We start from the raw sequence: 20,068 nt of genomic DNA, 5'->3' as shown, positions 1-20,068 counted from the left end.
CGCCATGGACATTTCTCAGTTTCCAGGCAGAAGGAACAGTAAAAATGCAGGCAGGGCACAGGACAAAGCACTAGGGACAAAATGTATGTGAAATGGTTTGATACAGTAATGTTTTACTATGTGATTTTGGTGATTTTTGTGAATGTCACTTTGTCATTTTCAAATTTCCCGCAGTTCCGTCCCCCGTACGTCCCGATGTTCGCAGAGGACGGAACCCAGATGACAGATGCCGGCATCCACCTGATTACATTGCCGGGGACACTGCAGGAGGGACTTCGCGGGAGCGCAGAACAAGGTAAGTGATCGAGGGATCGCGGAGCAGCACCGCATGGTAAGTCCGAGTGTAGCTCGGGGTTACCGCTTGTGGTACTGAAACTTTACCCCGAGCTACACTCGGGAATACCGCCAGGGAGGATACGGAACAGAAATGATTCCAGATATCAGTAACTACTTGAAGAATGAGATGAATGGGGTGTTGCCAAAACGCCTGAAAAGGAGCTAATGATGTTGAGTATAGAGTATTAAGATACATCCAATAACTGTCAATTAAGGCCCAGTGTTTCAAAGGTGATGTCTGGAGCCAGAAATTAGTCTGTTCTAAAATTCCTGCTCTGCAGTAATCCTGCAACATTGGTAGCCCCATTCCACCAGCTGGAATTTGTATTTTAATAAAATGGAATAGGAACATCTTGGTTTTCTATCTGCGCATATAAATTTAGAGAGTTGTGATTGTAAAGTTTTTTTAAAAAAGTAGTGTGTAGATATATAGGTAATGCTGGAAAATAATATTATATTTTTGGTAGTATTAGCATCTTGTAAATAGCTAATCTGCCTGACAAGGAGAGGTAGAAAGATTTAAGTCTATCCAGTTCTGTATTGTAGGAATCAGTGGAATAAAGTTAGCTTTAAATACGTTGGCATTTGGGGTGGTATACTTTATGCTCAAATATTGTATGGAGTTATTGGAGTAGGGAAGTGTTGAACTTGGTCCAAGACATCATGGACAGCTGGAAGTGCAATATTTGGCTCTGAGAGGGAAAAAAACATGTAATCTGCAAAAAGTGCAATAGAGTGGGCTTGTTTCTGAGAAGAAATGCCTCTTATATTTGGATGGGATCTAATTTTATTGGCCAGTGGTTCCAATAATAGGACAAAAATTACCAGAAAGAAAGGACAGCCCTGTCTTGTTTTGTTAGTTATACTGAAACTATCAGAGAGTATGCCTTCCGTAAATACTTAAGCAGAGAGGGTGGTTTGTAATGTGTATAGCTAAACCTAACACTCCTGTAATACCAAATTATGTAAGACATGTTTCAAATATCCCTAATCTATACTGTTGAAGGCCTTCTCTGTGTCTAGAGATAGAAGCAGAGAAGGAGACTTCACGGATTCTGCTAAGTGTAAAAGGTTGAGAATTCTGCAAGTTACGTTAGGTGCTTACCGACCTGTCACGAAACCCACTTGGTCCTGTTTTACTGAAGTAGGAAAAAAACAGGCAATTCTGGCAGCGATTATTTTAGCATAAATATTTAAGTCTACATTTAGAAATGAAATGGGTCTTACATTTTGAGTCAGGCTTCTTACTGTTACAATCGGTCTACTGACGATTTTTGGAAATGGCTGATGTTGCACAATGCTCTAGGCAGTGAAACTGCTGTGTTCTGAAGCCTAGGGATGATGCAATCTACTCTGGTTTTCTGCTGTGGACAAGAGCTCAGCTGCTATGTGCCCATACGCCTTGGCTGCTGGCCCCGCCCCACCCCTATCCTCACATATATTCTTATGTAGCTTTCTTAGCAAATTATTCATTTGTAAAGATATAGCAATACCGCTTTCTAACAATCTTCAGAGGCAAGTTTCCTTTGATGTTTCAGGTAAATAACCATGCTGTAATGCAATGTCACCACACAACCTCTTCAGCCTTTACCAGTACTGCAGCTCACTTGATTAAATTGATAATTAGAATTACAAAATTAACCCGAGGCTATCCAAGTTATCACCAACCTCCAGCACCTATACTTTATTAGGCCAGGTTCACACCTGTGCATTTCTTTTTGTGTTGTGCGGGAACAGAGTGCATGCCATTTAACATGGTTTCCTATGGATCACATTCACATCTATGCGTTTTTTGAGCGCACTTTTTTTGGAAAGGGTCAGGGACTTCTTTTCCAACTGCAGTTTACATTTTTGGTCCAATAGACTTCAATGTAGCTGCATATAAAACGCAAGTGCTGCATTTTGCGTGCGTTTTGTTAACATTTTAGATGCGTTTTGCATTTTTTACATGCTTCACTACTAACACCTCCCCTTGACAACAGACTTCCCATACTGCCCTACAAACCAGGAAGTCAGATACAAGACAAGGCAACATGGTGCAAGCAGAGGTGCTCATACAGCAGGTGAGGCCCCATATAGCCATTCCGACCCAGAGCAGAAGAACAAGTCAAAGCAGCAACAGGGATGGGTGGAAATTGCCAAAGAACTCTATTCTAGCAAATGGGATTCCTTTACCAAGAAACAGAAAGAAAACAAAAGTGAGTACTATCTGTATTATCTGGTTTTAGCATAGCTAATGTTTGCTGCACCTTTTTTTTTTGATTACCAAAAAAAAACACAAGTCCAAAATATAATTACTTTTTTTATTATCTTTATTTCTCCTAAAATATAAAAACAATGTTTTTTACCATAAGAAACAGTTTTGCTAACTAAACAATGCTAATTTCACAACCTTACATTGCAGTATTGTTGTTCACAACAGCAGTAGCACAGCAGTAATTTTGTCTTCCAAACCAGGACCAAAAATATTAAATAGCGTCAAGTTGCCATGGCACCTGACCATTTGGAGACATGAAATAGGCACAGAATGAATCCCTGATAGCGGCACCACTCCTGCTGCCCCGAGGTGCTGGTAAATCTGCACTTGACATGTTATGGTTAATTGTGTCCTTGTACTGAAAACTATACCATTCCCAAATAAAATTATGCAGGGCACATGCTGCTTTAACAGCTTTTATAGCATGCTGCATGTTTAGGTGGATGGAAGTATGCAACAAATGCCACTTTCTGGCAAGGATGACAAAAGCACACTCCACAACTCTATAGGTCCTAGTGAGGCGATAGTTAAATACCTTCCCCTTAACATCCAAGAAGTGACTGGAAAAGGGCCTTAGCAGAAGTTGACTGAGGGCAAATACCTCATCACCTACAAATACATATGGTAGAACAGGACCCCTTGTTCCTGGTAGTGGACTGTTTGGTGGCAGGGCCAGGTCATTGTTTTGAAGCATCTGCCCAAATGAGGAGTGTGAGAAAATACTTAAGTCTGAGCTGCTCCCATAACACCCAATATCTATGTAAGTGAAACGATAATTGGCATGTGCTCCCCAGAGATACATGGAACCTACACCACGCTTTAAAGAGCCCAAGCCCCAGTACCTTGAGCAACAAGATGCCTCCCAGGAGGAGTGAGTTTATAAGATCCTGTAAATTTTTTGTACAATTTTATGCCATAATATGTTGACAACAATGCCATTTTGTGTTTCTTTATAAAAAAAACTTGAAAAGTTAAAAAAAAGTGTTCTATAGTTTTATTGCATTTATTATTTTATTGCACAAAAGTGAATGTAAAAAAACAAAATAAAAAGTTTTTTTGCAATTCAATATATGTTTTGATTATTACTTGTAAAGTTTAGAGTATAAACACTTACCTTAATGTGATCGTCAGCCTGTCTACTGGTAGGATGGAGTCCCTGACGAATGTGTTTTGTCGCTCCAGCTTGCTGCTGAGGAGACCCAGCCATTCATCAAAACTGTTAAAAAAAAGGGTTAGTGAATTAACCTCCCTAGCGGTATGATTATTTCAGATTTTTGGTGCTAAAAGCCCATTATTTTGCATGGAAATATGTAGTTTTTTTATTGTAGGCTGTAATTTTTAGGAATAACTCACTGAAATCTGTCCGAACAAAAGTCTATAAAACATCCAGGGTATGATAAAATTTGAAACACAAAATCATAAATTATAATTTAATAAATAATCATAAAAAATAATAATATAATAATAATACATTTAATTCAATAATATAATCAAACCAAAAACACTGAAATTTTAAATAGAGCGCCAAGTTCGCACATCTCTGAGCAAAGTCGCAAAATCGTTTTCAGTGTCTGATGACGAATTTCCCCACGAATCATTATCACTCAATTCTGCAAGTGGTTCTGATTTACTATCGCTGTCCTCTAGCTGGTCTAAAACCACTTTTGACCTAAAGGGACGCTTTTTGGACGCCATGGACTTTTCTCAGTTTGCAGGCAGAAAGAACAGACAAAATGCAGGCAGGGCACAGGACAAAGCACTAGGGACAAAATGTATGTGAAATGGTTTGAAATTTCCCGCCGCCGGTGGCGCCCGTACGTCCCGACGTCACAGGGACCGGAACACAGAAGCCGGATGCCGGCATCGGCCGGAGGAGATGGCCGGGGACGCTGTGGGGGACACATCGCGGGAGCGAAGGACAAGGTAAGCTCTGCAGGGACTCCCTATGCAGCGCCGCATGGTACTGACATTTTACCCCGAGCTACACTCGGGAATACCGCTAGGGAGGTTAAAAAAAAAAAAATTAAAAAGAAAAAGAAGGTGAAAAGAAGAAAAACAAGAGAAGAAACACAAAGTAAGAAACCATAAGCCAAAAAAAAATGAAAGGAAATGAGGGGTAGCAGCAGTAGGGGGAGGTTACGACAAACATACAAGGATATGCTACAGGACATGTTCTAAACTTGTGCTTGCCTTTTTGGAGATATCCGTGTGTATCAGAAACATTTTTCCTCATGTGCTCTCAGATCGTTATATATGATCCAAAATTGTCCTCTGCTGTCTATTGGCTATCACCGGATGTATCCAATATCTGTGTCTTCTCCTCTGCTCCTCTTCTTCCTCTTCCTGCATGACTGTAGTTGTCAATGTGGCAATTGCCAGGGATAAGGAGATTGCAGCCATGATGGTGTCAGATCTGCAGAATGCACAGTCTACAGACAGGAATTACGAAGTAAAAATACTGTCTGACACTCTGTGACATCAAACCAGTGTCTTTTTCTTATTGGCAAACCAAAATAAAACCAAAAAAACCCCAAAATAAAATGCATCAAAAACGCAGGTACAAAAACACAAAATGCACCACAAACCGCACTGCAGAAATGGATCAAACGCTAACTGCATAGGTGTGAACCTAGCCTTAAAGGTTTTGTCATTACCCTCAAACACACACACGTGCTGACTGTATACTATTAGGGAGATTCCATTTTGATTTATGTCCCAGAGATTCAATAAGTTAGAGGAAATGTCCTGCTTTGCCTGGAACAGGTGCCCTCATTGTAATATTTGGCCTCACCTCTTGTTCTATAGACAATGCTAAAATGATGGATTTTTTCTGACTTCCTTCTCAGTGATAGTGGCTAGAAGAGTGGATTTCCCCTATGGGGACAGCAATAAAAACTTAACATGGGTTTAAATCTTCCCCACTCTCGCCCCCCTCAAAAAAAAAAGGTTTAGGGATAAACTATCAATTTAAATTGTGTTTCTCCTATTTTATTCTTTCTAGACATGCATTAACCACTTTCCTTCTGGAGAATTTTTAACTGTTTTAAATGATTTTACACACGTTAAAATCAGCATTTTTGGATATAAAATTACTTAAAGCCACAGAACAAATATACACAGAGCTCTGATGAAGAGGGTACATCCCTTGAAATGTGTAAGCAGCACCTCATTGGATGGATGAGATTACAGCGTTTTTTATCCTGTACTTTTGTGAGTACATTGGAATTTGTTTTGATAATAAAAGGACTTATGGTATTGCACTAGGCCAGTGAGCCTTCTTCATTTACTCTTGTTTCAGTGTTGTCCAGGCTCCCTTTGGTGATTGTGTTTTATCTGGTTCCACAAGAGGGAAGAGGAGCTGTTTCTGGATCACTATTTGATCTTACAGCATTGAAGGTTCTTCCACGTGTAGCGCTGATAAGTTTTGTTTTAATATTGCATCTGAAAATAAAACTTGGTGTCCTGATTGGGAGACTGAAGACAGAAAAATATTTTAGTTTTGCACCACAGCTATGAAGCCTCTATGGACAGGACATATTTTCTGAGCAATTAAAAGGGCATATTGCAACTTGGAAAAACAAATGGTGTCTTTTTTACAGATTTTCAGCACTCATTTGAATCCTTTATTGGATAGTTCACAATTTAATAGTATTGATTTTTGGCCTTTGAAGTCTTTATTGAAAAAGCCACAATTTCTAAGGTAAGCACAAGCAGATTGCATCTGAAATAGAAAATTAGTGTCTTTTTTCAGATTTAAGACAGATAAATGTTAGTTTTGCACCTCTGATCTTAAAGTAGCTTCATATTTTTTCTAAAATAACAAACATTTTACAAATTTGCATCATAGCTAGTAAGCCTTTTTGGACAGGCCACAATTTCTGAGGAATAAAGCAGGTATAATGCATCTTGAAATCAATAATTCATGTTGTTGGTCTTTAACCCCCCTGGCGGTATTCCCGAGTGTAGCTCGTGGTTAACTTTCAGTACCAGAAGCGGTAACTCCGAGCTACACTAAGGATTACACTGCAACACTTCTCTACTGATCCCTCGAGCACTTACCTTGTCCTGTGGTCCTGCAATGTCCCCCCTGCAGCGTTCCGAGCCATGTCCTCCAGCCGATGCCAGCATCCATCTTCCGAGTTCTGTTCCCTGCGAGCGTTGGTACGTATGGGGGGCGGCACCTGTGGGAATTTAAAAAAATGTAAAAATTTGACATTCACTCAATACACTAAAATCTGATAGTATTACATTACTGTATCAAACCATTTCACATACATTTTGTCCCTAGTGCTTTGTCCTGTACCCTGCCTGCATTTTAACCGTTCTTTTTGCCTGGAAACTGAGAAACATCCATGGCATCAAAAAAGCGTCCCTTTAGGTCAAAAACGGTTTTAGACCAGCTAGAGAACAGTGATAATAAATTGAAATCACTTGCAGAATTGAGTGATAATGATTCGTGGGGAAATTCGTCATCAGACACTGAAAACGATTTTGCGACTGAGCTCAGTGATGTGCGAACTTGGCGCTCTATTTCAAATTTCAGTGTTTTTGGTTTTATTACATTATTGAATTAAATTTATTATTATATTATTATTTTTTATGATTATTATATTATAAATTATGATTTCGTGTTTCAAATTTTATCATACCCAGGATGTTTACTAGACTCTTGTTCGGACAGATTTCAGTGATTTATTCCTAAGAATTACAGGCCTACAATAAATAAAAACATATTTCCATTGAAAACAATGTACCGCTTTGAGCACAGAAATACTGACATAATCAGACCTCTAGAGAGGTTAACTGAAAAATTAGTTACAGATTTGCAGCAGAATTAAAGCCTTTTTTGGACAGGCCATAATCTCTGTGGGAGAGCGAAAACACATTGAACCAGGAGATAAAACATTGTTTTCTTCTAAAAATTGTTGTCATTTTTGGACCACAATTATACATCCTGTATGGACAGGCCATCATTTCTGAGTGACTGAGTTGACCCATTGCATCTGGAATACAAAATCAATATCGTGTTTCAGAGACTGAAGATTGGGAAAATTTGCACAATAGCTCCTAATACTATTTGGATAGGCTGCAACTTCTGAGTGACAGGCCAGTCATATTGTATTTGGTAATAAAAAATATACTCTTTTGTTTTTAAAAAAATAAACATTGTACAGCATTGCACCACACCTTACCTTAATTAAATAGGTCACATTTTGTGAGGAAGAGCGTAAGTCGATTGAATTTTTTAATACAAAATTAGGTTTCTTTTTCACAAACTGAAGGACACATTTTACAGATTTACTTCACAGTGTTTAATACTTTTCAGGCAGACCTTTATTTCTGACAGCGAGAGCAAGAAGATTGAAGCTGCAAGTGAGAAATTGTTGTGTTTTGTCCCAAGAATGAATGAAGATGGTACATTTTAACAGATTTGCAACACAGCTTCCAAGCCTATTTTACAGGCTGTTGTATGTGAGGGCAAGCAGATTGTATCTCAGCAAAAATAACCCAATTTTTATTGTAAGAAGCAAATAGGTAAAAATTTAAAGAGTTGCAGCAGTTTGTTTTCTGAGTGATAAAACAGACAGATTGTTTCTGGGGTTAACACTTTTATTCTTATTAATTTAAATGATAGAAAAACCCTATTTTAGAGTTGCATTTTCTGCTTTGAAAACATAAAAAAGGAGGTCAGCAATAAAAAGAAATGGGCAGCTTGCAATACAGAAATATATAATGCCCAAACAAGCCAAGAATGAAAATAATTCAGCACCTCTTAATATAGAATATTAAAAGCTTAAAGAATGCTCTAAACACATTTATAATGTGCAAAAAGCATCCACGATACTCAAAAAATGAAAAATAAATCAGTGTAAAAGTCTAATGCAAAAAAGTCCAATCACATATTTTGGACCTTTTTGTATTGGATTTTAATTACATTGATTTATTTTCATTTTTGAATATTGTGAATGCTTTTTGCACATTATAAATGTTGTGTTTAGCACATGCTTTAAGCTTGTAATATTCTATTCAGAAGCTCTACATTATTTTCTCTTTTGATTTTCTGCTTTTAAACCTATTGGGATAGGCCACTATTTCTGAAAAAGTGAACAAGCAGATCTTGTCAATAAATATGAAATAAGATTGTACTTTTGAAGAGCCAGACTATAACAATAATAGTAATTTGCTGCAAAAAATCAAATGCTGATTAATAGGAGGCAAAATTGGCACAAAGTAGGTCTATTTCAGCTAGAAATATGACAAAAATATCAGACACAGATGATATGTAAGAAAAATTAGGAGACAGAGAACTGGCTAGTTTTATCCAGAACTATTAAGTGAAACTGTATTTTGTCAAAGACTCTATACACAAATTGTATAGATTTGCTGATCAGAACATCATCGGTTTGAATGTGAGACAATTGTAGAGGCAGAGAGCAGGAATATAACAGCCCAAAATATTACATTAATGTTCTTTTCCTAAGACACAGAATGTACAGAATTGCATCTATTTTAATATAGGGCAAGTTCAGAAGCAAAGAGATGTCATATTTTATCTGGATATAATCACTGAGACTAGACTGTAATTCTTCATTCTATTAAAATAATTGCTTTACTGTACAGAATTTCATCTTTTTTTAATTGGAGGCAATTTCAGAAGCAGAGATCAGGCATATTTCAGAGAGAAAAATGTTAACACGAAAGGAAAATTTTGATCAGACTTTACTGGTACAGACAGAAAAACACTGAATTACATTGTTATTTTATAAAAGCTGTATACAAATTAAAAAGATTTGATGCACAGCATCTTATCTTTTAAATAGAATTATATTGTAAAAGCATAGAGATGTCACTTTTAGCCAAAAATATTCAATTAGAATATAATTTTTTCTGACACTAAATCTAAAGAGAGGGAGAGAACAGGCAGACTCCATCTTTAATTACACAAAAAATTTATTTTGCTTGTTACAAAGAGAAAATTGTTGCCACAAATTTCTAAGGCACAAAGTGAGATTGTGCTGTTTTTATTTAGTCATGATTGGTCTACACCACTTAAAATAGTGTGTATTCCCAAATATGTGAGAATATGCCAATGCATTCAAGCAGGTCCAAAAGATAGATACAAACAGTATAATGTAGCCTGCATTAAAGACAAAAACATGCCAAATGAGAAACAGTTTGTAGAAACATTTGGGGTGTATTTTTCACTTTGTGAATAATGCCTGTAAAGTTTGTAATATGTGTAAAATGTACATTTAATTTTTTTGCATCATGAATGTATTATTGCTTAGCATCCATTCCTAAGAAATATAGCCTCAAGTACATTCAACCAGAAGAGGTAAAGAACATTCAATGTCAACATTTTAGGCTAATTTTTAACTCCAGGAAACAGCAAACAAAAATTAGGTTTTGGATATTATTTGTTCCAAAACACTGCAACTGCAGGTTGGGTTGTCCACATGCAACTGGAGTAATATGAGGAGACATATAGTAAACTGAATGAAATCTCAGTGGGGTCATTTAAAATTTTAAGGGACATTGAGATAAAAATTTACATGGCCTTTTGGTATGTTACCCTTGTTAAAAATGGTGTTGAGTGTAGAGAAGAGCTTTCTTTACTTCATCAATTTGCATTGTTCTTTAACTTTCCATAATGTAGCTTTGCCCACTTAAAAGCACCTGAGAGAGATTAGACTCATATTCAAGGTTACATGTTTAAATCAACCATTTTGGTAATAATTAGAGTCAATATCTTAAAATTCTCCAGATTTGTTGATTAACGTTCATCTTCCAGATGTGTTGATTAAAGTGTTACTAAACTCACAACAGTAAAATCAGCCTGTATATGCAGTAAAGCATGCTTGTTATACTGACTGTGGAACCTAAGGGGTTAATCCTCTGCATTGTGTAAATAGACTGTGTGATCCTTTCTTCTCTGTTCCTCTCCTTTTTCAAGTGACCACCACTTATATCCACACTGAACCGTAGGCATGCACATGCTCAATTTGGTGTGTATTGCTAGAGAGGTTTTTTTGTTTCCCCTTGGGAGAGTGCATGTGATCAGCACAGGGCCAATCAGCACTGCCCAGACAGAGGTCAGGGGATATCCATCCTCCTAGAGCAGAAATAAAACTCCTCCTATGAGCTTTAGCTAGTAGTGGGCTGGACACAGATAGAAGTCACAAGACTGCTCTAACTGCTGAAGAGAAAAGCAGTTTATATTTACTAAAACAATTGCACTTCCATGTTCTGTTTACTGTGGGAGACCAGATATAGTGACTGTAGGGTTCTGGGTTTAGTAACACTAAATCACACATTCTACTTTTCTTTAAATTAAATTCACAGTCTGAGATTTAACATTGATGTGTGACTGTGAATATGAACAGGTTGTTCTGTCTATGGTATCAACTGCTTGAAAGGGTTAAATAGGTCTGTTTCTCATACTTTGTCATGACAAATTCTGGAATTTCTGGATACTATAGCCCATATTTTTTGCTGCTTCCATTTCCAGTAATCCCTCAACATTTTTAATGTTAGGCAAGGTGGCACTAGGATGTTGTGTGCTATTGCCATGTCTACTACCACTCTTCTTACTTGAAGACTAACTGGTTGGCTTATCTCTAAAAGTCACATCACATACTCTGTATTAATAATTTTATTATATTTTATTTGACAACCTGCATTGGTGATTGAATGTTCTATCGATTGAGACACAGGAATTCTATTTTATTGAGAAACAGTTTGATATATTTAAGTAGAATACTTAACTTTGTTTAACAGGCAGGATTCTGAGAGCCCCTCAAAAGAATTCTGTATAGAGAAAAAATATGGACTCACAATCTCGTTCTCAAACTATTGGTTGCCTGGCTGTCTCTGGCTTCTGAAATCGAAACAGCTGATATACATAACTGTAAATACCTGTTCCTGGTCAGTGACTCAGAAAGTAAATGGACCCGTTGGGTTAGCAACTAGCAATGCCATAAAGAGAAGCAATACTGTATATTTAGCAGAATACATAATTTTAGTTGGTACAGGAAGTACTTTTGCTAACAATGGCAATAAACAGAAACATCAAGCTTTGTATTTCTAACCAAATGTTGGAAATTGACCATTGCAGAGGGGCCTTTATTTATCTGAGATACTGCAGGACATTTAACAGACAGACTTCTGAGAATCATTTAAAGAAACATGTACAGAGAAAAAATGAGGACTGCCATTGTTGACCTGCTTCTCAAACTATTGGTTGCCTGGCTGCCTTTGGCTTCTAGAATCTGAATTGTGGATATACAAATACCAAACATTGTAGCATTTTCACAAAGAGAAGCAATTCACTGAGTAGAATAAATGGTTTTAATTGGGTCGGGAAATACTTTTAGCACTTTGAACAGAAGCATCAAGCATCAGCTTTCTTTAACTAATGTTGGAGATTGTTCTCTGCAAGAAAATGTGTTTACATTTATCTGAGATACTGCAGAATTGATTAAAAATGGGTTTTCATTTTGGCAAGACATTCTCTTGATAAAAACAGTAATGCACAAAATACAGCTATTATTTCTTACCCAGCATCAACAAAGAATGACAATAGAATGTTAATATATACGCTCTTTCTGTCTTTTTCGTATACTGTAAAAGTATAAAACACTGCAGAAAAAAAAAGTTTATTGATTATGGCTTAAACACTTTTTCTGTCCCAGTGAGATCGTAATTGTCACTCCTTGAGATACACTGGGAGAAGAAGCAAGAGACCACTATAAGAACCAAACAGAAACTTTAAGAATTATTTAGGCTGATGGTTTTTATCTCATTACTAACCCAATTTAGGCTAAAAACAAAAAGTTGAGTTTTTAAGTTGGTCAGGAAATTCTTAGGTATAAAACAAAAATGCACAAAACCACAGCCAACATTTCCTGTTGAGCAAAAAAGTTAAATAACAGTGTCATCTAAGTTTGCTTTTCTCTTACATCTTGCTTCAACTACTCATAAAGTGACAGATAAGGTTGGTAAGGTTCTAATATATCATGGTGTTGCCATTGTAATGTGAATCTTTTACCCGTGATTGGATTGGATTGGATTCAGTTGTAAAAACGTGTGAATGCTGGGAGAAAGTTGTGAATCTTGGGTTAAAACCTTTATATATAGACCCCTTAAATTTTGCTGTTCTGTAACACAAATTACAAAATCACAATATATTAAAAGATAGCTATGGTGGTTAACTTTATTTAAAAGTTATTTAAAAGTTTGTAGACTAATCTTTTACATAATTTATATCTTTTTATTGTTGTGTGTCCCTCCTCTGAGTCATTCAACTGATTCATTCCATTTTGTGTGCATAGTCTAAGACACAACTATAAAAAATATTTACAGTCAAATAGAAAAATTTACAGTCAACGATAAACCAGATAATGGCAACCTTGGAGTATGAGACTTACTGATCATGCGGCCTGCGGCCTGCGGCCTGCGGCCTGCATAAATATTAAATATTGTTATGCAATATTTTATATTCACCCCCTCCCCCCAAAAAAAATTATAATGTATGTTTTTACAGCTAAACATAATACTTAAAGAAACTATATGCTAATTCTATTTATTTGTTTTGAATCAGGTCCATATTTTGATCAAATTCTTTGTTGTCAGAATGCCCAATTTCTCATGTCATATAGATATTGGCTGGAATAATATCTAGTTACTGACATGATTCTGTCACCTAACAATGCAGCTCACAGTGATGTGCCACTCAGATTATCATTTCCAGGGAAGATATACATCTATCAGTTACTAGGCCTGAACTGATTAGTGCATGCCATTATTACCATAAGACCTATGTTGCTGCCCATTATCTCTTTTTTCAATAATACAATTACCTTTAACATATATGCATTATGAGTCACATCACTAATTTCTGTGAAATAAACAGTTAGTTTACATATTTCATATGACTGGATAATCAAACTGAATTCCCACACAATTTCTAGGTGAAGATTATCTGCTCCTTATATCCACCTAAATGATTTAATCTGCACAGACGTTAATAGACTATCTATACTATTGCCTTTGATAGCATATGCATTTTAGAGCATTCAAAAGTGTGTTAAAATTCGCATGTGAACAGGGCAATTAAAATTGTGTGCCTGTGCAGTCCTTGACTGGTATCTCAAGAGTTTTAGGAATCCTTCACATGTATTGATTATGAAGAATGAAGTAATGCTCATTAATGCAACTATAGCATATACTGTATGACATGTTTTTGATGTGTTTTTGTTTTGTTTTGATGCATTAACTGCTTTGCCACCACCCTATAGCAGATATACTGCTACAGGGTGGCAGGGGTGTGCAAAACCACGTATATATATATATGTGATTTTGCATTTTCGGGTAGGGGGCAATTTGCGGTCGCTGCTGTCAATCAATGGGTCCTGGCCGGGATATTACCCGCCAGTGCCTGGAGATTACCAAGCATCTCTGATGGGGAGGAGGACTGTTTTGTATACTAACAGTTCTCCTCCCTGTCAGCTTGGGCACACTGAATTGGATGGCTGTGCACAGCACAGCCATCCAAAGCAGTGTGCTTACAGTGAAGCACACTGACACCGCCCCCTAGTAAAACACACCCAGCACACAGTTAACCCTTTGATCGCCTCTCATGTTAACCCCTTTCTACCCAGTGCCATTACTTCAGTGTCAGTGCTTTTTTTTCGATGACACCAAGTCAGTCCCCCCCAGTATCAGAATGTCCGCCGCAGTCCCACAGTCCCACTATAATTCGCTGATCACGTCTTTACTAGAAAAAAAATTCCAGTATCTATACTTGTATTTGTAAACGCGATAACTTTCACGTAAACCAATTAATTTTCACGTATTGAGATTTTTTTTTAGCAAAGACATGTAACAGAATACATTTTGGCCTAAATTTATGCCGAAATTTGATTTTTAAAATTTTTTAATCAACATGTTAACCTTCCAAGTGGACTGATTATGTCAGTATTTCTGTGCTCAAAGCGGTACATTTTTTTGCATGAAAATATGTTTTTTTTATTGTAGGCCTGTCATTTTTAGGAATAACTCACTGAAATCTGTCCAAACAAGAGTCTAGTAAACATCCCGGATATGATAAACTGTGAAACACGAAATTATAAATTATAATATAATAAATAATCATAAAAAATAATAATATAATAATAAATGTAATTCGATAATATAATCAAACCAAAAACACTGAAATGTGAAATATAGCGCCAAGTTCGCACATCACTGAGCGCAGTTGCAGAATCGTTTTCAGTGTCTGATGATGAATTTCCCCAAGAATCATTATTACTCAATTCTGCAAGTGTTTCTGATTTACTATCGCTGTTCTCTAGCTGGTCTAAAACCGCTTTTGACCTAAAGGGACGCTTTTTGAACGCCATGGATGTTTCTCAGTTTCCAGGCAGAAAGAACAGTAAAAATTCAGGCAGGGCACAGGACAAAGCACTAGGGACAAAATGTATGTGAAATGGTTTGATACAGTAATGTAATACTATGAGATTTTAGTGTATTGAGTGAATGTCACTTTTAAAATTTTAGAATTTCCCGCCGGTTCCGTCCCCCGTACATCTCGATGCTCGCAGGGACCGGAACCCGGAAAACAGATGCCGGCATCGGCCGGAGGAGATGACCAGGGATGCTGCAGGGGGGACAACGCGGAAGTGAAGGTAATTCCGAGTGTAGCTTCTGGTTCTGAAAGTTAACCCCGAGCTACACTCGGAAATACCACTGGGGGGGTAATAGAAAAAGTCCACAATATTTTTATTTTTAATTTTTTTTATTACATATATTTTACATTTATATATATATATATATATATATATATATATATATAAATATATATATACCACCGGGGGGGTAATAGAAAAAAGTCCACAATATTTTTATTTTATATATATATATATATATATATATATATATATATATATATATATATTTTATAGCGAAAAAAAAAAATGCACTGGCGATCAAATACCACCAAAATAAAGCTTAATTTGTTAAAAAAAAGGACATCAATTTAATTGGGGTGCAGTGTTGCATGACCGTGTAATTGTCAGTTAAAGTAACGCAGCTCCGTAACGCAAAAAATGGCCTGGTCAGGAAGGGGGAGGGGAAATCCTTAGGAGGGCAAGTGGTTAAAAAAGCATTAAGAATGCTTGTTAAATGCGCATGTGTTGTTTTTCTAGTATGAAGTGCTTCAAAGGGAAGTGATGTAGAGAAAGTGATCTGCTTTGATGCATGTTTAGCTTGTGGTGTAATAACAGACATTTTTGTGATTCGCTTCAAGATGGTTTTATATACTTTCATCTCTTTGACACTTGGGGATTGATTTACTAAAATAGAAGCATAGGAAATCTGGTGCATCTGGAAGCTGATTGATCTCTCTGCAGAGCTGGAACAGATTTTGCACTCTCCAGTTTTAGCAAATCAACCCCGATATATCCTTTGCTTATCTGCTTTACCTCCAGTTTTACTGCTACAGGGTGGCTCCCCTGTGCAAAATCACATGTATGTATATATATATATATATATATATATATATATATATAGATATGGGCAGCACAGTGGCTAAATGGTTAGCACTTCCGCCTGGCAGTACTAGGGTCGTTGGTATGAATCCCAGCCATGGCATCTCCTGCCTGGAGTTTGCATGTTCTGCCTGTGCCTGCGTGGGTTTCCTCTGGGTACTCCAGTTTCCTCCCACACTACAAAGACATGCTGGTAGGTTAATTGGCTCCTTTCTAAATTGGCCCTAGTATGTGTATGAATGTGAGTTAGGGACTGTAGATTGTACACCCCTTGAGGGTTAGGGACTGATGTGAATGTACAGCGTTGCGTAAATATAAGTACCTGAAATAAATAATAAAAATATATATTTATATATATATATATATATATACACACACGTGATTTTGCACTTCTGCCTCACAGGTGCACGTGCGCACTGTCGGCAGATCCCTTTTGCTGTGAACTGTCACAGCAGAATCCTATCTGCGAGTCCTGGCAGGCATATGTTTGCAAGCACCTGCAGATTGACAGGCAGGGAGGAAGAACAGAGCTGTACCTATATTTACATAGGCACAGCTCTGTTGTGACAGGAGGGAGTGATCAATTGTGTGCCCCTGCAGAGCTGGAAGCATGATCCATCATTTCCTCTTGTTCCAGCACCACCTAGTGTACACCAAGCACATAGCTAGGCACACACTTAACCCTTTGATCACCATAGATGTTAACCTCTTCCCAATCAGTGTCATTACAGTGATTAGTGTATATTTTTAGCATTGATCACTGTATTAGTGTCACTGGTTCCCACAAACATGTCATATCACTATAATGGAGTATAGGGGAGCTGGGATATACATTACTCAGTAATGTATATCCCAGCTCCCCTGTACTCCATTATAGTGATATGACATGTATACAGTAATGTATATCCCAGCTCCCCTGTACTCCATTATAGTGATGACATGTATACAGTAATGTATATCCCAGCTCCCCTGTACTCCATTATAGTGATGACATGTATACAGTAATGTATATCCCAGCTCCCCTGTACTCCATTATAGTGATATGACATGTATACAGTAATGTATATCCCAGCTCCCCTGTACTTCATTATAGTGATGACATGTATACAGTAATGATTACTGTATACATGTCATATCACTATAATGGAGTACAGGGGAGCTGGGATATACATTACTGTGTACAGTTTTATAGTTTGGACTCTTTATTCTAAAGAAAAATGTAATTTCATAAGCTTTAAGGGGGCATGGTTTGGTTTGGTCTGGGGGTGGGGTTTGGGTGGGCTGGGGGTGGGGTTGGGGGAGGACCTGGACAAGGTTGGGTGGGGCAACTGGTGGAGAGTACGTTTTGTGACCGGCTAGTAGGTCTGGACTCAAAATTTTAACCCCTGCAGTATATCCCATAGTTTCTAGACTCTATAACTTTTGCACAAACTAATTATTATGCGCTCATTGGGATTTTTTTTACCAATAATATGCAGCAGAATACATTTTGACCAAAACTTATGAAGTAATTTGATATTTTAAATTTTTTTGTTTTATAGTAGAAAATAAAAAATATTGTTTTTTTTACATTATTGGTCTTTTTCTGTTTATAATACAAAAAAGTAAAAAACACAACGGTGTTCAAATATTACCAAAAGAAAGTTCTATTTGTGGAAAAAAAGGGCATAAATTTCATCTGCATTGCATAACCACACAATTGTCAGTTAAAGTAACGCAGTGCCGTATCCCCCCAAAAAATGCCTGGTCAGAAAGGGGGGGTATATCTTCCAGAGGGCAAGTGGTTAATGGTAGATTTATGAATGATGATTGTCATCAAGTAAATAATAATGGATAAGGTAGGGCAGATATACACATATAAGGCTAGGAATGAGCGAACAGAATGGCATGAGTTAAAGTTTGCAGTGAACTGGCCACTTTGCTTGAGGCAGATACTGCTACTCAGTATCTCTAACACAGACTCCATTTCTGCACTTTTAACTAAGCAGGAGAGCAACCATTCTTATACAGTTCAAATTCTGAGGGAAAAAACTGTTATACTGTCTAACACTCACCTTTCTGACCCAAGATACATTTTTGCATTTACATTTATGTTTGGCAAAAAGCAGACTAACATTTGGGGAGACTTTTTTCACTAGAGGCAGACTGGATAACCAGTGTCATTTACCATGGAGGAGACACAGAGTACTTTGAAGGGCACAGTAGTACAAGAGATGCAAGATAAAAGATATTGGTGGCAGCAAAGTATGAGAATTTAATTTGCCTGCACATTCTGCAAAGGTGAGAATCTTTAGAAGGATTGAGGTGCAGTATCTGAAGAAGCATCCTGGTTTTCACTTGAGGCCCACAAGAGGTTTTGCTGCAGATGGCTCCCAGGTTGTGGCTGTGCTAATATACAGGAAGAATCTCTTGCAGCACTAAAACACTGGAATCACATAAATGGTGAAATGCAGTCTATGGCAAGCTGGGGTGGCAGAGGTAACAGAACACAGAGACAAGAGTCTTATTGCACAGAGGGGTTGGTGAGGTCATAGAGGGACACCAAAGTTGGATACATGAAAGAGTAGACGGGGGTCACTGAAATAGGAAATACAAAACAGACTTGATTGCACCTGAACTGTGAGTGCATGGGGTGGCTGGAGCAATACACAGGACAGGCTGGTGTGCATGAGCCCACTGAAGCAGAATTAAGGCTGTCATGTTCAGGGTCACAGGATACAGGCTGGGGATCTCTGGAGGCTCAAGGGGTATTGGGGAATAGTGGGTAGAAGTACAGAGACATTGAACAGTCTAGCTGCTAACGTGTAAATGCTTTTTTAATGATGAGTCAAATACCAGCTATCCCTATAAAACAGCACCTCCTCTGTGATTTGTTGTCATGCCAGTGAAACCAGGAATCCAGCAGCAGGACACAGAGGGGAAGGCTTGATGCTACACATCAAGCACAAATAGCATGCATACTTACCCTGTTTAACCCCCTAACCTTAATTAATTGGTCACTTATCAACCCCAAAATCCTACTGAATTTTTACCAGGTTCTTGAATTTACTGTGCACTACAATGTTTACATCATACTGACCAGGATCTTCTTTCTGCTTTTCAGGCAATCTATCCCTGTAGGCTTCTTTATGTCTGTATTCTGTTCAGCTCCTGCCTAAGGAGATAGCCCCATAATAGAATTGACAGCATAGGTGCAGACAGGTTGAAGAAGATCCAGGGCAATAGGATGAAAACCTTGCAAAGTGCTGTAGAAATAGGAAGAGATACCTTGGCCGCTGCATACCTCACCCAGCCCAAGTGGTTAGCAAGTAAAAGCAGCCTCAGCTTGATTCATCCAAGCCATGATCCCAACAAGGTCCTCCATGATTAAGCCCAGGGGGCAGAATAAAACATGTTAAGGGCATGGCTTGGATGAATCGAGCTGAGGCTGCTTTAACCTACTAACCACTGAGGCAGGGCAAGGTGTGCAGCGATGAAGGCATCTCTTCCTATTTCTACAGTGTGCTTTGCGTCTGAATGAACCTTTCCTCAAGCCTGCACCCTCATTAGTCTATGGCATCAAATTCATTGGACCTTGTTAGCCTGATTGGACACCACTAAGCATTTATCGTGGTCCGCAAAGTGCTGTTGTAAAGTAAGTAGGAGAGGCTTGGTTAGTTAAGATCAGGAAAGGTAGTCTAATAGGGCAAGTATACAGTGCACCCAGAAAGTATTCACAGCGCTTAACTTTTGCCACATTTTGTTATGTTACAGCCTTATTCCAAAATGGATTAAATTATTTTTTTCCTCAACATTCTACTGTATATACAATACCCCATAAAGACAACATGAAAGAACTTAATTTTGAAATCTTTGCAATTTATTAAATATAATAAAAAAAAAACACATGTAAATAAGTATTCACAGCCTTTTCCGTTACTCTCAAAAT

General features: G+C 37.6%; 1 protein-coding gene across 1 annotated transcript in view; it reads right to left on the bottom strand.

The window, feature by feature from the left end:
* Positions 1-2,804: 2,804 nt before the first annotated feature.
* LOC149455152 (uncharacterized) overlaps positions 2,805-20,068 on the bottom strand; it is a 220,865-nt gene continuing 203,601 nt past the window's right edge. Inside the window, exons 2-3 of the mRNA XM_089686561.1 lie at positions 14,250-14,261; positions 2,805-3,379 (exon numbers count right to left, since the gene is read on the bottom strand). Of these exons, the coding sequence (XP_089542687.1) occupies positions 2,805-3,379; positions 14,250-14,261 (587 nt within the window). The remainder of the gene's footprint in view (positions 3,380-14,249; positions 14,262-20,068) is intronic.

Source organism: Staurois parvus, unplaced genomic scaffold, assembly GCF_062004578.1.
Source record: "Staurois parvus isolate SC_StPar_1 unplaced genomic scaffold, SC_StPar_1.0 ptg000402l, whole genome shotgun sequence".
NCBI classification, from domain to species: domain Eukaryota; kingdom Metazoa; phylum Chordata; class Amphibia; order Anura; family Ranidae; genus Staurois; species Staurois parvus.
The sequence above is the reverse complement of the archived record's forward strand: the minus strand, read 5'-3'. Positions and strand labels throughout refer to the sequence as shown.